This window comes from Excalfactoria chinensis, chromosome Z, assembly GCF_039878825.1.
Source record: "Excalfactoria chinensis isolate bCotChi1 chromosome Z, bCotChi1.hap2, whole genome shotgun sequence".
NCBI classification, from domain to species: domain Eukaryota; kingdom Metazoa; phylum Chordata; class Aves; order Galliformes; family Phasianidae; genus Excalfactoria; species Excalfactoria chinensis.
In genome coordinates, this window is record NC_092857.1 from 16,904,143 (window position 1) to 16,925,790 (window position 21,648).

At 41.4% G+C, this 21,648-nt stretch overlaps 1 protein-coding gene across 1 annotated transcript in view; it reads left to right on the top strand.

Annotated features, from left to right (window-relative positions):
- The first annotated feature begins 309 nt into the window (after positions 1 to 309).
- MAP3K1 (mitogen-activated protein kinase kinase kinase 1) overlaps positions 310 to 21,648 on the top strand; it is a 55,801-nt gene continuing 34,462 nt past the window's right edge. Inside the window, 2 exon segments of the mRNA XM_072359258.1 lie at positions 310 to 417; positions 419 to 936. Coding sequence (XP_072215359.1) covers positions 310 to 417; positions 419 to 936 — 626 coding nt within the window.

The following is a 21,648-nucleotide window of genomic DNA, read 5'->3' on the forward strand; positions in this document are numbered from 1 at the left end:
GGGAACGCGGGGCTCCGCGCCCCCCAGGCTCTCCTCGCGGGGCAGCTCCGGGGGCGCTCCCGAGGAGGGCCGCGTGGGGGCGGGGACGCCCTCTCGCCCGCGGCTGTGGGGCGCGGCCCGCCCTCGGCTCTCCGAAGCGCGGGCGGGCGGCCGTGCCCTGCCGTTCCCTCTGCCCGGCCCCGCCGGGCGGGCGCGGCCCTCCAACGGCCGACACCTGCGCGGGGGCGGGTGGGCGGGGCAGGATGGCGCCGGGCCCCGCCCCGCCGCACCTACGGGCGCCCGCCCCGCCCCGCGCCGCCCGCTCCGCCAATGGGTGCCCGCCGCTCGTCCTCCTCCCTACGCCGTTTGCGCAGGCAGCGCCGTTTCCGCAGCGGGCGGGAGCGCCGGCTCCCTCCTCCTTTCCTCTCTCCCTCCGCCCCCCGCCCGAGTCCCGGGAGCCCGATGTGACCCGCCAGAGAAAATGGCGGCGGCGGCGGGGAATCGCACCTCGTCGTCGGGATTATCCTCGGGCGGCGGCGCGGAAGGGGCCGCCGCCGCCGCGTGCGGGAGCCCGAAGGGCGGCGCGGGCGAGGGGAGCGGCGCGGGGAGCGGCGGGCTGCTGCGGGAGGCGGGTGGCGGCGGCGGCCGGGAGCAGCGCTCCGACTGGCGGCGGAAGCAGCTGCGTAAAGTGCGGAGCGTGGAGCTGGACCGGCTGCCCGAGGCGCCCCTCTTGCTCGCAGCCGTCCCGGCCGCCGCCTCCTCCTCGTCGTCCTCCTCCCCGTCGCCGGAGCCCCCCGAGGCGCTGCTGCTGCACTACCTGCCCGGGCCGCGCTCCGGCCCCGCCAGCCCCGCCGCCTCCCCCGGCCGCGGCGCCGAGCTCCTGGAGCTGCCGGCGGGCAGCGCCGCGGCCGCCGACCCCGCCGCCGAGAGGAGGATGGAGCCGTCCCCCGCCGCGAGGTGAGCGCGGCGCCGCTGCGGGACCGGGGCAGCTGTCAGCGCGGGGCCGGGGGGTGCCGGGAGCGCGGGGCAGGGAGCGGGCGGGCCGGGCGGCTGAGGAGTCTTCAGGCCGGGGCTGTCCCTGCCGCGCTCCGGCGGACCGAGCGTCCCTCAGCTCCCCGTGCTGTCCCAGCTGCGTTTTTGTTTTGTTTGTTTTGTTTTGTTTGTTTTTCACTTTTATTTTTGTTTTCTTAAAAAAAAAAAAAAAGAAGAAAGTCTCTGTGGAGTCTGTTCCGGTCTGCAGCGTTCAGGGTACTGCAGAACGCGTTCCTGTTTCTCAGTGGGAGAAGGGAATGGCTCCGGAGCGGAAATGTTCGCTCTCTTGTTTCAGGGAGAAATCAAAGTTGTGCTGTAGCGGTTACTGTAGCTAATACGTCTGAGTGAGTTTTTCTGCACCCTCGTGCTCGTAGCTTTGGCTTGCCGTCTCTGTGCTTGAATTGGTAAATCCAGTACGTTGAGGCGTTACAGTTCTGCTCATGTGCATGTTTCGCCGAATTACGTGCAGGCTTCCCGGGTGGAAGCAGTTTGGGTGCCTCCGACTTAATGCTGGGTAGGGGGTAACATATAGAGCTTTGCAGCGTGCGGGCAGGAGGGCACAGCAGTGCGGTGTCGGTGTGCCGCTGAGCTCCTGCGGCATCTAGTGAGGTGCTGCGCAGAGAAGCGCGTCTGCGCTTCTCCTTTAATGCTGCCTCACTGTTTGTTTGGCTAATTGAACCTCCGAAGAGAAAGGAATAGATATCTGATTAAGAGGTGACGTGTGTACTTTCTAGCTGCGCCCTACACCATTTAAACCTCACAGATTCTGTTCTAAACATTAGCTTACCTCGGGAGTACTGTGCTGAGAGTTGGCTTCTAAAGCTATGTCCCGTTTGTGTGAATCCTGAGAAATCCTGATGGGTCTGGGGCTGTTTCTAGGGCAGTGCAGGAACACTTGAGATGGTCTGGTCCCAGCAGATAAGAAATCCTCTGTAGTTACAGAAGGATTAGCAGAAATCTGAAGTATTCAGGAAGGGAAGAAAATCATGTGGGTAATAAATTCTCTGACTCTTAGCACCATCATCTTCTGTGTCGACCAGGGAAGTACAATATGCTGTCTTTTAATGCAGCTGTAATTAGTTCTGTGGCTTTCAAAGAAAATGAAAAATTAGTGTCAGAACACAGAACAAGCTGGTGTCTCACAGTGATGTGAGTTCGGCTGGCTATCAGGCTCAGGAAGTTTGGTGCACATCAGATCAGTGACTGATTCCGTCTGTGCTGGTCTGTCCCACAGCAGCAATGACAGAGCAGCTGTGGAATTTTTCCCTCTACACGGGCAGTACTGCTTACTTGTTAAGTACCTGCGCTCACAAGTTACTGTTCTTAGTGTGTGTGGGTTAAAGCCTTTCTTTCCCCACAGCAGCTCTCTCATATATGATAACAAAGTATTCACAAATGACAACTGTTCGTCTCTTTACTGTATCACTAAGATGAACTCTAAGTAGCCTATCATGAGCACAGTTTAAAGTATCTGGCAGCTTTCATTGTAACTGTCCTTCGGAAATACTCTATTGTATCTCAGAAATTCTGCATGTCCTGCTACCGGTTAGCAGACGTGGGCTGGCAGAGGAGTATTTACCCAACGTTAAGAACTTGGAACATCTTTCTGCTGTTGCTGTGATAATAATTTGCTCTAGAAGGGGGAAGTTATGTGTACTTGAGTAGCAGTGAGCATGTTACATGTTAAATATTAAGTCAGTGTGAGGAGTTGTTGCCCGGACATTTTTAAGAGGCAGACTGAAGGAAGTAATATGCAGAGTTTTTCTGTTCTGTTCTTAAACAGAGTAGTTGTACTTTCCCATAAGATCCTGCTACTCATTAAACGATACTTGCTCCGAAGTCCCCCTGTCAGTCTTCTTGGTATTACAGTCTTTTTCTAAACAGACCTTTTGCTTATGCTGGAAGACTTGTGCAAGCTTTAGAATGAAGCTGAAAAGTGATTTTGACTCTACCGTGAAGTTTTAAATATCACCCTTTTCATGTACTCTTTCAAACATTCTGCTTGTTGCAGGAGCAGATATCATTTTTGCTAAATGCTGTGACGTTTTAAGCTGTCATTTTTATAACCCTGTAAGGGAGGGGAGTTACTTTACTGGGAAATGCCGCTTTGGCATAAAACACTTCAGACCTTCTCTGTACTGACTGTATATCGGCTTGGTTTATATAAGAAGATCATAGCAGTGAGGTCAGCAGAAGCTCTATTATGATTTCTTGTTGTTCTAGTGTAACATCTGATTTGGGCAGAAATCCACAATGGTAATATGCACCTCTTTTCATTAACAAAGTTTTTTAAAACAAGGGAACAGTTTAAGTGATGTTTGTTTGTGTCTGGTATTGCTGTGGCTAACTTACTGCATTCCTGGCCGCAGAATCAGTTATACTGCCACAGCTCCACTTTTAAAGAAACAAGCAGGAAGTGCTCTGATTTGTCTGCTCTGTACACAGTGACCATGCACTGTATGACTTGCATGAAAATTCAGCATTCCAATTTCAAAATGCATGTGCAAATACAGCAGACGTGAGCTCAGTTGCAGGAAAACCAGTGAAGGTATTTGGGCTGTATTTTCTGCAATTCCTCTTTGGCGCCTGCTAGAGACAGTAAAAACACACTGCGAAACCCAGCTTCTGACTACATACATGTGAGTACTGGTTAAAGCTTGTTAGTTTGGGATCTGCCTGTAAATTCTAGAACCTTTGGTGACTTCTGAAGTCTATGACTTCTAGCATGACTACATTAACAACCTGGATTTGGGGCAGTGGAAGGGGGACAGTGCAAGGAAGTACACTTACAACACAGCCAAGATCTGGCTTGTTTTGTTTTTTTTTTCTTTCCTCTGAAATGACTACATTATTGCTTTGTGTTCTCAAAATGTACTTACAGTAAAAAAACCAAACATATACATATAGCTTTTTTTAACTTGAGTATTTTCAGCTAAGGTAAGATACAGTTATGTGAGTTTGACTGCAGTTCATAATGCAAGATATTTTTCACTACCTGCTGAAGTAAGCCAGCACATTCTCTGCTTCCAATTTAAGCTGAATCGTACAGCGAGAGGAATTTCACCTCCTATCTCTTTAGCTCTGTGCTTGAAAGTATTTTGGGAAGAGGGTCACCCTCACCCGTGTCTGATTTTTATCACTCTTAGTTATTGCAAGTGGTGGGTTCTGCTTAAATGGCTTGATCTGCTATGGCAGCTTCTTTGTTCCTATGCAAAGTAAATAGATTGTAACTAACTAATCTGGAGCTTTCTGTCTGGTTGGATTTAGTGATGCTGGAGGTTCAGTCTTTGCTGTCACTGTCGGAGTCCAGGTACTGGTACTGTGATACTTGAGTGTAAATGTGTGCACCTCACCAGCAGGTTCAGCACCCCAATTTCAAGACACTTCTGGTGGTCCATTTTTTTTTTTTTTTTCCCTGCAGATGGAGATCTGAGAGTGCTGGAATATTTGTGTTGTTTGAGGTCAGAGTGAAGGCAGCAATTCAGCTGTGCCGAAGCACATCCTGGAGCGTGGAGGTGGAAGCGAGCAGCTGGGGTGGGGTGGTGCTGGGAAGGCTGCCCTTGGCTTTTGCTAGGTTCCAGTATCTGTGAAATTTGGCTCCAGTTTGTTTAAAATAGAAATTATACATTGCCACGTAATTGCCCTTCAAACAGGTTTTCAAAGCTCGTACTTAGCAGTAACGATAAGAAAACGGATCTGCTGTGAGCTCTGGAGTTCCTAATGCTAATATTGGTGTTCTCGGAGAGCTCTCTGTGAAAACCCAAGGGTCGTCTTATTTTACTTTCTGTCAGCTCTGCTCTCACTTGAAACTCTAGAACTACAGCTCATTCTTCTGCTTGAGGCATGATGGACAGAAACCCCTTAAGGAGGGCTTCATTACTTGGCTCTAGGTGACTGGGAAAAGGCTGTTAAATGGTACATTGTTTTTTGTTGCTTCTGACCCTTTTTTATCTTTAAACTCAGCCTCTGGATATTGCCTGAAACGCTTCCTAGCTCCTGCCTGATCAGAACTTGAAAATCCCATTCTGTGGTGAATCTTCTTGTTTTTTCCCTGTAAGATAAACTTGAGGGTTCTGTGAGGTTTGGGGTATGTAGTTATTCATTTGTTTGGTTTTTGAAAGATCTGTTTCATTGGATCTTGACTGAAAAAATGTCCTAAAACCTACACAGCATCTCTAATGCCTGTTTAAGAATCATCTTGTAGTTGTTATTTTTGTTTGTTTGTTTGTTTTACCTTTTGTCTGGGGTCTGTTTCTTTTCTGTGAGGTGCAACAGGAATATCAGTATGTGGTGAATCAGTAATAACCACTGTTTCATAGTATTTCAGCATGTCTTTTGCAAAGTGTGAACTATTTGCATAATTCATGGATATTTCTTATCTGCTTTGTATTAATATTCTGGCTTGTAATGGAATGGCCGCTATTACACCAGGGAACTTCAGTTCTTCCCTAGTGTCTCACCCATGTTTCATACAGCTTTTATTACTGACATTCTGCTGTTGATGCCTGACCCACCTGCCTTGTAACATATTGGGGTCACTGTGGAAGATGGCACTGGAACACTGGAGAGGTGCATTGTCTCCTCAACTGGACTGACATCAGACCTAATCTGATGTCTTGTTTTCTGAGCTCTTTTCATCCTTTTTTGAACATCCTGTCATCATTCTTCTGAGCAAACTGAACTGATCCTTTGCTCAGCTGTCAGCAGTGATGATCAGGTCCCTTTGTGAACTGTTAGTTAAACCTCAAAGGAATGCAACTAATATTCCTCATTTTAACCACAAATATGCATTGCTTCTCACTAGTCATTTCTGTCAAATACACTCTTATACCCTGAAGACTTTTTTTGAATATTGTTTATGACCATCATGCTTGTATCTGCAGAATTGATCCTCTTGGATACTGAAAGGAGTTGGTGTAGCATTTGAAGTACTGAGGGAAGTAAATCAAAATTGTGAAAATACCATTTTGAGAAATGAATTTGTTGAGTTCTAAAACAAATTATTAGTGTTACCTCCCATTCTGCTACCAGTAAATATGTACAGAATTTTGTTTTCATAGTTCTTTAAACAAGGAACTTCAGAAGCGACTGTACAATGTGGTCTCCCCATTACCTTCAGATAACATTTGTCTGAATCTGAGGAGTCATACAAAGTGCAAATATCTGAAGTGTGTGATGATTCGCGCTGTGACATCCCATTTGCAGTTCATGTAGAGTTTACTGACCTTGTCAGATTAAAAGTGTTTGTTTATTGTCATGGCCTAGACAATATTCTAATTGCTTTGAATCATGACAGAGTAATTTCTGTTCACTAAATGTGTACTTTGAAAATTCATTTGTAGTCGGAGACTGTTCTGTCAATGTATTACACTTTTCTTTTGTAATTTTTTCCTGTTTTTAGACCCCTGAATTGTAGGGTATGACACTAATATTGTTTTTTGCTTTTTTTTTTTTTTTTTAATTCATTGCAAGTTAACTTTGCCACCAAATATGTAATCAGCATTGTAAATGCTCCTGTAAAATACGTTTCAGATGTTTTTCCACTAAAGTAAATATCGATACAGATGCCTAGCCCATGACTAAGGACTTGTTTGCTTGGTCTGTGAAAATATTGCAGTTGCGATTAGCATGGAAATTCACTGAAATAGCGTTAACGTGTTCTTTAAAATTTGGCATATGTACCATATTAAGGATCTGTAGTGCTTGCTGATTGTGCTGGTTTATTGATAGAAATAAACTGTGTGATGGTTCCTATGGTTGTGTGGGGTTCTTTCTGAGTATGTTCAAACCTGAGATGGAAATGTGAACAGCTTGCTTTTAAACAGTGGGGCTGGATGGAGTTTCTCTTGGAACTCCAGTATAAATTTGAATATGCATAAGATAATTTTTAAAAGGCTATTTCAATATCTTATCGTTCTGAAAAACAAGCCTTTCTGTACAGAGCAGGCATGACTTCGTTGTGGTATATTTAGCTGTAAGCTGCATTCATTTGCAGTGAACAGTTGAATGCACACTGTGCTCTGTGGGCACACCAGGTGCCCCAGCCTGTAGGGAGCGCAGGGCTTCCAACCAGAATGTGGAAACATGTTCTTCCATCCTTCAGAGCTGATGCCCTGCAGCTGTGCCAGCTGGAACATGCAGAGCAAGCTTTCTTCTCATCGCAAGCATTTTCTTCACCACTTCTCCCACCCCATGTGGCCTTGTTCATACCACCAGGCCTCTTCCTGAGATTAACTGGGATCCCCTATGGTCCCCAGGAAGAATTTATTCAGAGCTAGAGCTGTGCATTTCCTGTTCCTCCCAGAGGCTCTTGGGAGGAAGAACAGAGGTACAGTGGGAAAATGTCTTGAAGCCACGCAGATTGTTCTCTGTATTTGTTTTAAATCAGTGTTACAGGAAGAAGGAGGGGAAGGAGCTCCCTCCCTGCCTTGTATACGAAAGCACAAGATGAATCTCCTTAAGCCACACAGATCTCTGGCAGACAGCAGTGCAGATAATCTGCAGGGTTGTCATTGTAGTAATGTGTTGTGCCAAACTGATACAGAAAAGATGGGACGATTGTTTCTTTTCAGTTCCCTCACTCTGAAATTTGATATGCAGACTGACACTGAAACTGCCTTTTTTTTGAGGAAAGCAGGCACTCAATCCCCATCAGCAAACTGAGTAATAAAACATTTCACATTAAACTAAGAAGCCTCCCATCTGTGCAAAGTTGGAAAGTGCCTTCATGTAGGAGTGTGTTAAGTATTGTAAACAGACATTCACTGACATCCTCAGTTTGCTTAGGGGAAGAGATGTTAAGAACTGGCAAAGTGTTTAGTTCAGGTGACGCAGGGGGATTCAGTATTGGTGCTGTGCCTGGTCATTTGGCTTCTGCTGGAGGCTGATGTGCCTTACTGTGAGGGAACAGCAGGTCAGATGGGAGAGGATCAGCAGGCATTAAGGAAGCTCTTCTCTTCTAACTCTGCTTGGAAATTCCATCATCTGGTTGCCACAGAGGTCTTTTCTTGGCTCCATTCAGAAATGTTATTGCTCATTTCAGCTTTATTGTTCGCAGTAAAAGACCTGATTCCTAGTAGAAGATGAATGCTTTTTCCTTATACAGGTATTTTGAAGGCAGATATGTCCAAGTGACTGTCTTGGGAATAAAGAGCCTGGAAGACAGATTAAAAAGTTGCAGAGCAGTAATAAACAGGAGCTAGTTCCTTGCACCTGAGAGCCATACTACTTCAGGCCAGTCTTTTTTTTTCTGTCTAAATGAGAAATAAGTCAAGGTTTTCTGACTGCAGTCTGAAGCTATCCTTCAAATCCTGTTTTACCATCTCAGTGAGATGTAGACCTCTCTTTCTGAAAGGAAAAAGAAATGTGAAAGGTTTCAGCTGAAGGCTGCCCAGTGAGATGTCCATGAGAAAGGTCTTGATGCCATCTCATTCAGGTGCTTGCATTCTGTGCTCACATACTGATGCTAGTAACTTTCCCTGCTTATTGCTCTGTATATAATGCAGTTTTACTGAGAGCATCACAGGCTTCTAGGAAGGCTGCCGTTCCTCAAAAGGGCACTGTCTTTATGCGGATCCGTTGTATTTTCTCAAATTAAATGAAATGAAACTTTATATTGTTTGATATTCATCTTTGTAAACTCTTTTGGGGTATAATTATTCTTGGCCTTGAACTTATCAATGATAATTGGCAATTTGCATTGCAAGATTCTGAGGTATAGTTTAGCTCCTTACAACATGCATATGTATTGCATGAAGAGCAGGAAAGCTGTATCTTCAGTTGTGCTTAGAAGACATGTAGTTTAGTTCCTGTATGTTCAAGTACAGTGTAGGCCGTCTTGTCCCAGCAAATATGCTGAAGCACATCATTCCCTTTAGTACCTCAGCAGAAAATTAGTATGCTGTGCTGTTTGCTTGTTCTGACTTGTGTGTGTGTGGTGGTATTTTAGTTCTGCTTCCAGTGAAGGTGCTCAGTGAAGCCAAGTGGGAAAAAACAATGGCTTCAGTATTTTGAAATCAGCTATGTATGAACTGCATTCATATATTTTAAAAAATACTGCAAATGGAATAAATATCCAGTGCCTGGGCAGGCTACTCACAAACCCAGGGAATCAAGACTGCTGGGAAGAGCACAGTCAGAGATTTCAGGCTTTTGGCTTCCTTTCAGCCCACAAAATAGACTGCTGAGAAGCTAGAAAGGGTAACCAGCAGGAAATCTGCCAGCCTCTGCCATGTCAACTAAGTTCCTATGGAACTCCATCAAATCGGTTATCTGACTTTTTTATTATTTGATAAATATCTTTTTTAAAAGGAAGTATTTCTTTCCAGGCTGCAATTCAGCTGTACTCATAAGTATTTCCATTGCCTTTAGCAATACTTACAAATGTAGAAATACATTAAGAGCTAAATAACCAAATGTGGGTGGGACCCAAAAGAAAACACAGGTTTTAATCTTATGATTGACCCTCTGGTTAAACCCTTATGCAAGTACAGTGCCAAGTGGGATTCATTGTAAGCAAGTGTCCTCATCTTGTGTATCTAACTGGTTTTGTGATACTGGTGCTCTAGGCAGGGGTAAAGCAGTGTTTGTCACAAAGTAGGTGATGCTTCTTTAATCTGGGTTTCATTCAAAACTTGAATCCCAACTCAGAGAAACCAGGGCCCAGGTTATCACTGTGTCCACCTTGGAGTTGCATTTGACTCTTGCTGTGCTCTAGGTGAAACTTTTCCGCTTGTCTGTGCCAACAAGATACTGTCAACAGGGCTCTGTTAGCATGAAGCCTGTTGTATTTGCAGTAAGTGCTGTTCATGTTGTGGCCCTCGGCTGCATAAAAGTGTTGTGTGGGGTTTGTAAGACTTGTCAGTGGTGCTTTTGTGTGGCTCTGAGGTGACAGACCTTTGATGCTTCAGGTGTCATTCAGGTGTTTCTTGGTGGCTGTTATCTGAAGGTAAGAACTTGATATCATGGTGTTAAGAACTTTGCCTGCTCTATCTGTGGTTCAGACAAGAGTAGAGCTCCAAAAAGCAGAGAAGCAAATGCTTGAGGACCGAACCATGTCTGAAAGAAAATGAAAGGAAGTGGAGAAGGTAACACATCAGTTAATGGGATACTAGCATGAAGAAAAAAAAGGGACTGAAAAAGGAGAAGGGTATAAAGGGGTGAATGAGTAAGCTGGAAAACAGCAAAGTAGTGAGTTGGAGAGAGGTGGCAGTAGGAGAGTCTGTTATCCTGAGAGGAGCTGAAAGAGGAAGAAAGGAGCTAGAGGACATGGAGTGAAGGCTTAAAGTGTGAGAACAAAACTCCACAGAGCCTGAGAGGAAATGGAAGTACACACAGAGTCTTGTGTGTGTATGACTGGGGAGCTGGAAGAGATTTCAAAGGGTGCCTGAAATAAGAAAATCTGGGAGGAAAGCACCTATAGAGCTTGAAGGAAGGAAGGAAGCATGTAAGATGTTAGTGTGGCATATGTTACAAAAGCAAGTCCTCCTCGTCTAGCAGGATCTCTGTGAGTAAATGAGTATTTAAATTTGGGCATATTTAGCACTTTTAGGTGGCTTCTGACTAGTTTATGCTAGTAGTATTTGGGTACATAGTAATTTGAGAACAATCTAAAAATTGAGTGTTTCTATCACAGTTAAAAGCTGGATTCAAAAGATAACAACTGTTGTCCGAGTCAGAATATGATTTTCTTTTCTATTATTTTTCTTTATTTGATATGCCTACAGCTTCTTTACAGTAGCTATACTTCAGGAGTCTCAGGATTTTTGAGAAAACACTGCTTGTTTTGGATTATTGGGAGATTACTCTGCTCTATTCCAGTTCGTGCTTGTAAGGGAAAGACCATTGAACACATTAATGCTTCCCTGTTTACTGTTTTTAGAAAATATATATTGTATGATTTAGCTGAGAAGTATTGGTGATGGTTGGACTGGATGATCTTTTAGGTCTTTTCCAACCTTGATAATTCCGTGATTCTGTGATTCTGTTTCTGTGATCTTAAAACTGAAATGCCTGCACATCTCCTTGATTTGCACAACTGGTAAATGGGCTTGGAAAAAAGCCAAAAACAGATTGGAGCCCAATTTATGCAAGTGCTGCGTGTTCAGATTAGAGAAACCGTCTAGGCAGAAGAGCTGTGCTGGTTCTACTAGTGGGACCAGCTGAGCTTTATCTCCCCTCTTCAGGGAGAATACAGCTCATGTTACATGAGCTGGTACCTTCAGCAGGGCTTGCCTTTTTAATTTTTCCTTAATTCTTGGGAGACAAGTTACCGTTGTCTGTGGATACTTTTACGTAGACATTGTGATGATAATTTTATGATTTGGGGGAGGCACAAAGCAGGCCTATGGATTTCGCCCAAAAGAAATGCTTGAAACTAGATTTTCTTACTTGAAGCCGCAAGTGTCAAGTGGGTAAGCATAACTGCAGTTGAATTTCTCATCGCAGTTATGATTATTAGCCAATTTAGATTATTATTTTGGCATTTTCCAGGAACAGTATGTCTGTTTAATCTTTTTTCTTTACAAATAATTTTAGAAAATAGAATAATTATGGATGTGTCTTTTGGCAGCCTGTTGTAATGGTTGGCGACCCTGCACGTAGCAGGGCGCTTGAAACTAGATGATCGTTGTGGTCCTTTTCAACCCAGGCCATTCTGTAATTCTATGAAAACTTGGTCTTTCTTTTCTTGTAAGCTCACTTTGGAGAGCCAACAACTCGGCTTTGCTCCTGAGTGTCCACTGTCTGCTTTGTTGCTGTTCTGAGCCTTATTGTGGTGAGGCTGGCATTTTGGTACCTAAGAGGAAGTGGAAAATGATACAATCTAGGTCTAGCACTGTTACTCCCTTTCCATGTTCAAATAAATGGCATGTTTTTCTAACTGGGAGGGGAGAAAGCTGGCTCTTAAGAGGGAAGTGGCCCATATAGCTAGTTCTTACCACTACGACTTTTGATAAGGATTTGTTGGGTTACTGTATGTTTTTTTGCAATCACTAGAATAATCTGTAATTACGTGATTTAGAGCACTTAACTCATGTGGTTTAAGAAGTTGTGAATGGACAGTCAGGATATAAGTTGTGAGAGCTGTGCTATTCTGTAATTACACAGAATCTTGTGTTTAATTTTTTGTAGATGAGTGGCTGGATGGCTAATGCTTAACCCAGACTCCTAAGCAAGTAGATGGAAAGGCTCTCTTTCGTAGGTGTTGGCCTTTTCTGTTTGCAGCAGTCACAGATGCAGCTTGGGTCTTGTTGATTGTTGTTAGAAATGCAACTTAAGCTGACTGTGCCATTGTTTTTCAGCCCATAATTGTTTGACAATACAATCTTCATTTTTCTTGTATGATCTGGACTGAAATCAGCTGCGCTTCAATTCGGTTTCAAACATTGCTTCTTCCTTCTGATGTCTGAGTAGGTTTGGGCTCAGTCACCTTAGTCTCAGATTCTGCATCCCACTGCATGTAAGTGTAGTGTAGCAGTTAATCCAGCCAGTGACATCAGTCTTCAGCTTCTAGCTCGCAGTCAGGCCACTTCCAGTAACTAGTGTAAGATTAACCTGTCGAGGAAAGGTATTTCTGTAAACAATCCATTAGTGAGACACCGGAGCAGACTTTGCTTCAAGCACAGACTTCCCCAACTTTGGTTCCAGTAGTATTTCCTGGAAACCAGCTTTTATTTCTGCTCTTATATAAGTGGTGTAGTTTTGCAGTGATTTGGAAAGCTCTTGTGCACTTCTTAAGAGAACTGAGCCTGTTGCTTTCTCAATTGCTGTCCCCTTTTTGAGATGCTGCTGTTGTGGTACATGTCCTCAAGGAAAGAAGTAGAATGAGTTTTAGCTGTGTTTAGTCATAAAAAATGGTTACATCAGCTTTGATTGCTTTACTAAAACCTAGTAAGTAACTTTGTATCTAAGCAAATGTTTTTTACATCTCTTTTTGTACTGTTTTCCCATCTAAAGGTCTTTCAGAACAGTATGCTTTTGAGTGATTTTAATATCAGCTTATTTCAGATGTGTTTTGGTGACAGTAAATGTTTCCACATTCTATTCATGCATTGATTTAACAAAATTCTTCGAGTTTCCCAATTCTACATCACCTTCCAAAGTTGTAATAGGTGTTAATTTTCTGCTCTTCTTTCCTTCTTCTGAGGTAGAACTTTTATTTTGTAGCCAAGTATAGAAAATGACTAATGACATTCTAATAAAAGCCTTAGACAAATGATGGGGTAAATATCTTGGTATATCGTGTTAAAATGAGTTGTTTTTTTAACTCTAAGGTTGAAAGTCCTTTCAGAAAAGTCGTAATGCAGCAGGGTGGTCACAGACAGGACTGTGCAGAAGTACAGCTGCCAACATCCTGGAGTACTTCATAATCGCCTGTTTAGTTTGTTGCTTCTTTATCCTTTCACGTGCTGAAGCACAGCCTAGTAAAAGCTGTCTTTGTGGCACCTCTGGGATTTACTTCAGATTCAGTTATTGGTATTAATTTCTTTCTTTCTTTCTTTCTCTGCCCTGAAAAACAGATAGCATATAGTGTAATTGTAACAGCAGAGAAGGAACATCTGTATAACATCTCATAGGCTTTCACGTTGTCTTAACAGGTAGTGAACAATTCATATTCAAAATTTATGTTCTCTGTTCCCAGGTTAATATGTTATGTACCTGTGGCACCTCTGAAAAGCATGGCAAAACCACTGGTGATCTCTCTCTGTTTGGAAAACTTGCCTCAAGGAGTGATATTAATTACTAATGGCAAGTTTGATTTCAATGGAACATGAAACAGCATCACATTTTAAAAAATAATTTAAGTGTTATAATGCTCCACAACATGTAACTTTGGAATGAGGACAGCTACAGCAGATTTTTCTTCTTTGATATGTTTTCTTAAAACATGCAGCTAATTTAAGGTTTTAGTTGATATTTGTTAAGGAAATGTAATAGGTAACTACCTAAGTAGTTTTCTCCTATATTGTTGAAATGTTTGTGTGACATGTACTAAAGAAACTTTCTGGCTAATTTTATATCTTCTAATCTTCAGTCCTGCTACTGATTTTTATGTGGGTTTTCACATAGATTGTCCAGGAGTGGGCAACATGCTATGCACTGAGATGCTCAGTTGTATTCTCACAAGAAATGCAGTTTTTTACTGGCCATTAAAACCGGGATGTTGACTTCAAGGGAGAGTGATCTGAAGGTTGTGAAAGTAACTCTTTGTAACAGAGATTTGTTGTTTTGGTAATGGTGAAGGCACACAGTATTTCTTCTCCCTAAGAAGTGATAAAAATGTTTTGTTTTCATAGTATCCCCTAATAAATATAACTGCTATGAGTTAATGCTCCTTGAATAGAGATACAAGATTCAGTCAACATTTGTTTAATTCCTATTAGACCACTGAGTTAAGATTAATCAGACTAATTTCAGAAGGCAGGCAAAGACATGCTTAGAAGCACAGATTTACTCGGTCTTCCTTCTTTTATGATACCATGATGTTCAAACTACTAGGAGTTTTCATGATGGTTTGTTATTAAATGGAAACAGGAACTTACTGCTGGAACATATACACTAGCTTCAGAAAGCCTTCTTAAAACAGCAGTACAGAAAGTAAATTATTTCATGAATTTTATGTTATGAAGTAGGAGAGGAACACTTCCAGCATAGTAACAAAGTGAAATGTCAGAATCCACAAATTACCAGAATTCTGTACTTCCTGTTTGAGAAGGTGGTTTCACATGCTGCCTCTGAACATATGCTATGCAGTTATGAGTTTGTTTCTGACAGCAGGATGTGGGAAGAGAAAGAAAAAGGTCTTGGCTTTACTGAAACTCTGGAGGTAGTTCAGCAGTGTCCTTTATGCTCTACTCTTTTTGCCTTTATTGTAGGTGCACATTTCAAGTATGTTCCATCTGTTGTTCTTCATTACATGAAACAGTAGGGTAAAAGTTGAGGGAAGATATTTCTGTAATTAGGATCTGTATTGGATTTTCAGGGGATAATTTTTTTTCCATCTTTTTTTTTTATTTTCTTTTAAATGAAAGTACAGACCCTCAAGGATACGTTTTTAAATTAATTCTGTAGTTGCAAGATGTTTAGTAATTAAATCTTATTTTCTGAATGTAGCCAAAATAAACTGAAATCTTCCATCAAATGAATGAAGCCACTAGATGAAACCCATCTTTATTATTTTGCAATGTGAGATTTAAAACAAATAATAAATCTGTGTTCTTCCTTAATTCTACTAATTTCTAGGCTTAGTACTTGTCATTTTTAATCCCTTACCCTGCAGGTTGCTGTGACTTTGATCAGATACCATTTGCACTGCATTTCATGTCTGAGTTAGAAAGGTGTTCTGGCTATACAACCACAAAGATACACAGTATTTACCATTAAGTGAGAAATCTAGAGGTTAAAGGTTAAATTAAAAAGTGGGAAAGGAAAACAGTTTTTAATTTAGAACTGCTCAGTAGGTTCAGTGTAGTAGTTCCTTCTTCTTTAATCTGTGAGAAGTTTAATTGCAATGAAAAGGTCTGGGGAGGAATCAGTGTGGATTTCTTGTTCATGAGCAGTGACATAGTTGGTATCTATCAAGAAAATTTCAGGCCCAGTCAAGTAATGATACCCTAAACTTATGGTATAGGTTGTTTTCACAAGTGAAATGTAGCCATGTGGTTCAGCTCCAGCTCAGGGGAGTAAATAAAGTTGTTAGAATGATGATAGTATGGCATTCATGCCTGTATTGGTAATAAACTTCACCAAAAAAATGTTTCACTCTCCTACGTAAGCTTATTTCATTGCATATTAATAAACAAGAAGCTTACCATCAAGCTTGGACATGCATCTCCATGGAGCTAGTGACAATAACAAGATAGTTCAATAATTTGAAGGCCATTTATTATAACCTAATGTTCAATAGAAAGTTTGGGTGCACTTTCATGGAATAATATGCTGGGAAAGAAGTACAGTATAGTATTTTGAGCAAAAATTCAAGTGCTGGACTGATTTCTCTGATGTTTTTCCATATTTGGTGTTAATTATTTGCTTGCTTAGAAAATTGCTTAATTGCTTTGCAGGGTGTGCTAAGATAGCTCTTTTGATTTCATTACAAGTCCTAAATATGTTTTATACTAGAAGCCTTGCTTTTGATGAAGAAATCAGTTTGTGAAGTGCTGAAGGAAAAGAAACTTCCAGATAATTAGTTCATCATATTGATCCCAATTTTTGTTTCTTTGGCTAAATTTCATTCTGCGTTTGTTTGTGATAACACTGAATTTAAGTTGATGCTGTTACATGGATCTGAATGCTTTGTTTGTTTATGGGGTCCTGGAATGAGGACAGGGAACTGAGGATCAGTGTGGGTAGTTTGCTCTGTGTGTGATGCCCAGTCAACCTGAAGGTGGTGGTTAGCAGATGGAAGCCTGCTGCTCCTTGCATGGTATCACAAATCTTTCAGATTTGCTAATGTTTTCCTTCACCACTTTCATCTGGATGCTTTGGACACACTGTTTCTTCTGTAAAGAGAAAATTTTATAAGATAAATGTTTGCATTTTATGAACAGTGAAAAAAGTCATTATCGTCCCCTGAAAAAAAAGCAGATCTGAATTTCTTATTCCTAAATGAACTATTAAAAAAAAAAAAAAAAACAAAAAAACAAAAAAACACCACCACCACAAGCACTCTAAGTCTCACGAGATAAATTGCAGACAAGAAGTGCCTTGTACTTTAAGCTTTCCTCATGCAGCTGAATCTTTTAGTTCCTGTTGAGTTTGCCATGGAGTTGATGCAAGGAGACTGAAGGCTTACTGTAAAGAACGCTTCCCCATGAATGACTCTGTGGTGCAAGAAAACAAAGTGCTGATCTCCATCCTAATATTTCCTGTTATATTCTTTGTATCTCTGCTGTGGTAAACTGTTTATCACTCCAGCAGGTCTTTAAGGAGAAGCTGGAGTGCAGCATATCATACCATGTAGCAAAACGCAGATCTGTGCTGATCATATGTATTAACTTTATTAAACTGGTTTGTACTTTGAGTCAGCTGTGTACTGTGCTGTTCATAACAATTCAGTGCAAAAGTCACGTAATGCTGTTTGTTGCACACATTTCCCTTCTTGTAATTATTAAAACAAACAGCTATATTTCTGCATTGTCCAAACCAACCACTTTGTTGTTTTGTTTTCTCTTGTTGCATTTTGAATGTAAGAACCCATAGAAAGGGCATTGCTGCATAAAATATGCCCAGGCATTGAGGCAGCCGTTAAAAATAACGACTGTTTCCCAGATTTCTGCCTCCCATGAGCTGAGATTTTGTGTTACACAGGAAGAAGAGGGGGGTTTTCTTAGTCAGGGGAATCTGAATGCGTGCAGCTGACTTCTGCACAGTGAGTTTTCATTTCCCACTTCTGCAAGGAGAGAATTCCTTCTGAAGCCTTCATTAACTTCCACTAGTAAATTTGTCTTCATGCTTTCTGTATCTGAAATGCAGCTTTCGTAGGTGTATCAGAACTTCCGCATTTGTCCTTTCAGTATTTATGTCTCACAGAAAGAACTGGCATTCACCAAGGAAGATGCATTTAATCTATTCTGTTCAGGCCTTGGGAAGAGACTGCTTTTTGTTATTTATGCTTTCAGGAATTTGGTTAATGTTTCTGTTTATCTTTAACTCTGATGTAAGCTTTCCTTCATAGTTACGGTACCATTTTCAGTGTGATAACGAAGCAGTATCAACATCCAGGTACATTAATCTATTCTTGTCAGCCTATTGCAGACTGAGAAAGTGACTTAATAGTTTAGATAGTTTTGCACAGCAGGAAATTACAGGGCTCTTGCACTTTGTCAGTAACTTCAATGCCTACAGCAGGAAGAACTGCTAAGATCCCTAAGAATGCATTCCAAGGGAAAAACACATGGTCTCTCTCTTTTAGTTTCAACACTTGTAAGGAAACTGGTTTAAGTGGACTAAAAATGCAGAAAGAGCAACTCCTTTAAGCTATCACAAAACACACATCTTCTGACTAGTTCAGGTATGACATCTTTTCAGAAGCCATGGAGCAATCAGACCTTCTTTTGAAGACTGCATTGGTATAGTGTAGTTACCATAGAGAAAAGCCTTCATGAACTAAAACTTGTTTTCCTTGCTTTGCTGTTTTGGGCTGTACGTATTTGCTTCCGAGAAGGTAAGGTAGGTAATTCAGAATTCCTCACTACCAGTTTGGTCTGTTGAGTGAACTGTTCATTGGACTGAGAATATATGAAATGTCCTAACCTTAAGTAGTATGTGTCTCTTCATCCACCTCGGCTTTTCAGGGAAAAAAAAACTTGCAGGAAAACTAAGGTGGTCAGGTGCGTGTGTGTGTATATTTATATTTATATTTATATTTACATTTACATTTATATTTATATTTATATTTATATTTATACTGCTGGGAAATGCTATCTGTATGTCTTCTGGTAATATATTAGAGATGGTAGTATTCCACACTGAGTTAACTATGTTGTGGGTTGGTTTTGTTTGTTGCTGTTTTGGGGCTGTCGGTTCTTTCTTTTTTGTTGTTGTTTGGGTTTTGTTGTTGTTTTGTTTATTTTTTGTAGTTTTTTGTTTTGGTAGTTTAAATGTATTTGTGCATAATAGCTATTCTGATATGTTTGTCTGAGCACTGAGGAAAGCAAAGTCTGTACCTTGTGCTTTTTTTCCCTAGAGCTACTTGGGAGCTAAGGTGCACGTGTCTGTAGGAATTCTTGTAGTTACTGCATCTGCAGACCTCCCATTTTCTGACTGTGGGGTTTGTCTTCGCTTATATGCAAACCACTGTATAAACTGCATGGAATAAACAGTGTGCATATGTATATAACATATCTTTATGTGACACAATTAATCTTGGCTAACAACAGTCTGTATTTTTTTCCTGGTTTTATGGTATGCTTGGTAAACTTTTTTTTTTTTTTTTTCCCCTCCCCTGAGTTCAACTATATCTTTTTTAACATGCTGGTTCACTACATGTTACATGCTGTGGGTTTGTAACATGCAGCCTACATACTAACAAGGAGGTGAAAATTTGCAGCAGATTAGAGATCAATTGCGCAAACTAATGCAGAGGCATCCTTCTCTTATTTCCCTCTCCCCACCGCCTTGAGCCACCAGTTGAATAAAAGGGAGGAAGAATTGGTGGGGAGGGTTGCTTCAAATTTTTGTGGTTTTAGCACACTGTGCACAGGTAGCTACTCTTTGATGTGTGATACTGGGCTGCAGAGATTCTATAAGATCCAAATCTTATAGAATGGTCTTAATAACAATGCTCTCATGTGATGTTCTATGAAGTCACAAGCTGCAGCTGTGAGCCCTGTGAATGTGCAGTAACTATAATTGCATTGTAGATTCTTATGTCTGCCTTCAAATCATACTGTCATGCTTCCTTTCTGCCCTGAAAAGGAATTCTTCCTACAGTTCTTTGCTTGCAGTGAGCAAAGGAAAGAGATATTTTTAGGGGTAACCTCTTGAATAGAAAAGTAAGAAATAAATAGTAGTAAGTCGTATTAACTGTTTTCAGAATGTTTTTCACATTCTGGGGCCTCAATGTCTTCCTTGTGGTATTGTCTTAGCATACACCTAACTTCCTGACTGCAGGTCACAACCCTGCTGTCTTGTGCAGTAAAGACAGGTTGAAAGCCCAGTTTTTGGAAGGGGCTGTGATACCTGTTTTTACAACTTCACCATAGGAATAAAACTTTCCTCCATCCAATGGAAAGAGTGTTCTCCAATGTGCTAAACTCAGTTGCTGTGTTTGGAGCAAGTTAGAAAATGTATCACGGTGTGTGTGTACTATGTGAAAATGGAAGAGCAAGGGATCGTATCTACAGGAATGACCAAAGCTTGTTGATCAGGAATAACATTGTCTGTTTTCCTGGGAAATACTTACAGGACAATGGTAAATTACCTGGGAGAGCAAATCATGTTCAGTGCTATGCGTTTTTCCTTTTCCCACTCCATCTTAAAGTTTGAACGTTTTTAAAAGTCTTACCCACAGCAGTGGTAAATAATAGAAACAAATAATTGAGATGGGGAGGGAGAAGTGCTTAAACTGTCATTGCTGTTGAGAAAATGGTGTACAGAGTGGTTTGCAGAGGTTACCTACCCATGTTGGGATAGTTTCAGACCCCTTCAACCTCCATTTATTCTGAGCTTACGTATTTAATTACCTGATATGTTTCCATGGTTGTTATCACTCTCATTCTAACTTTGGTACTTGATTTAAGTATTTGAGATATTTGAGCAGCAAATTTCTAGCAGCAAAGATCCTACTTCTTTATAGTATTTTATGGACACTCTACTGTTTGATCTTTAAAGAAAAATAAAATACTCAGTGTTGTTTTCTGTATTTAAAAGCATCTTAAACACTTCATAGTTTTATCGACTATGGCTGACATTTGGGTCTGTAACCAAACTGAAAAACCTGGAGTACCCATAGCAACAGTAAATTTTCTTTAGTAGATATGGAATGGCAGATATGGGAATGATAAAAGATGAAATGCGGGTACCTCTGTTAGGATATTGAAGTGAGATGGAATAAAATCAAATCTAAGATGGAGCAGACATGATGGAATTGATCTTGCTACTCGAGTCTGCCAATAGCATTTCACTACAAATGAGAATTCACCAATCCAGATCAACTCAGTCCCCAGTGGTGCATGCAGCCACTAAATGCACGTTTTGTTTAAGCCAATTCTGTTTAAAGGTCATAGCTGTCTGTTATTTTGTTCATCTGCTGAAGTACAGATAGACTTGTCTAATTTCCCTTTTGTTGTAACATCCATTAGTTGGAATATGGCAAATAATGTCTTCTTTATTTTAGGGGTGATGGCAAAGTTAAAATTCAACATTTCTATTCAACTATTTGTGTGCTTTCTAATGAGCTGACTAGGGAAAGTATTACATCTTTAGAGAAGCTATGAATGACAAATTTCATAAAACATGAGTTATACAGAGATTATTCTTAAACTGTGCATAAATATTTTCTTAATAAATTGATCTTTGTGAAATCAAATTTTAAGACTGTCATCAGGAAGGTAGTTTTCTTGGACTGAGCTGTGTAGAAAGCAGTTTTCACTTGAAGCTTTTACTTTCTTTTAGTAGTAAACTGTCAGCCTAAAATTTATCACAGAGCCCCACACCTGGAAAGGGGAGCAGAGCACTCCTCATCCCTGAACGCCTGATGGTCCCTGCTGCAACCGTATTTTGTCATTTCATTAAGGTATTTCAGAGAAGCAGAGGCCCATAGCAATGGCTTAACTGCTCTAAGAGGAGGTCATGCAAAGGCTGCAGTGGTATTTCCCTCCAGACCACATATGTGTGGCTGTAAGCAGTACGCAATTTTCTTATCTTTTGTCCTTCTACAAATAGGATTTGTAGCATTCATTGTGAGTTGTGTTCAAAGTCCCTAAAATCCTGTGTGGTTGCTGTGTTGTAGCATTAAAGTTGAATATGTGGGAAGTTATGTGAGCAGAATGTATCTGTTTATTAGTGCTTTGTTCTTGTTAAAGTCTGTTTGTCAGGAGGGATACACACAGTGTGTGATGCTGCTTGCTGCAGCATCTCCAATTCTTCTGTCTTGCTTGGAGAGCTTCTCACAGCAAGAACATGCTACCCTTAAAA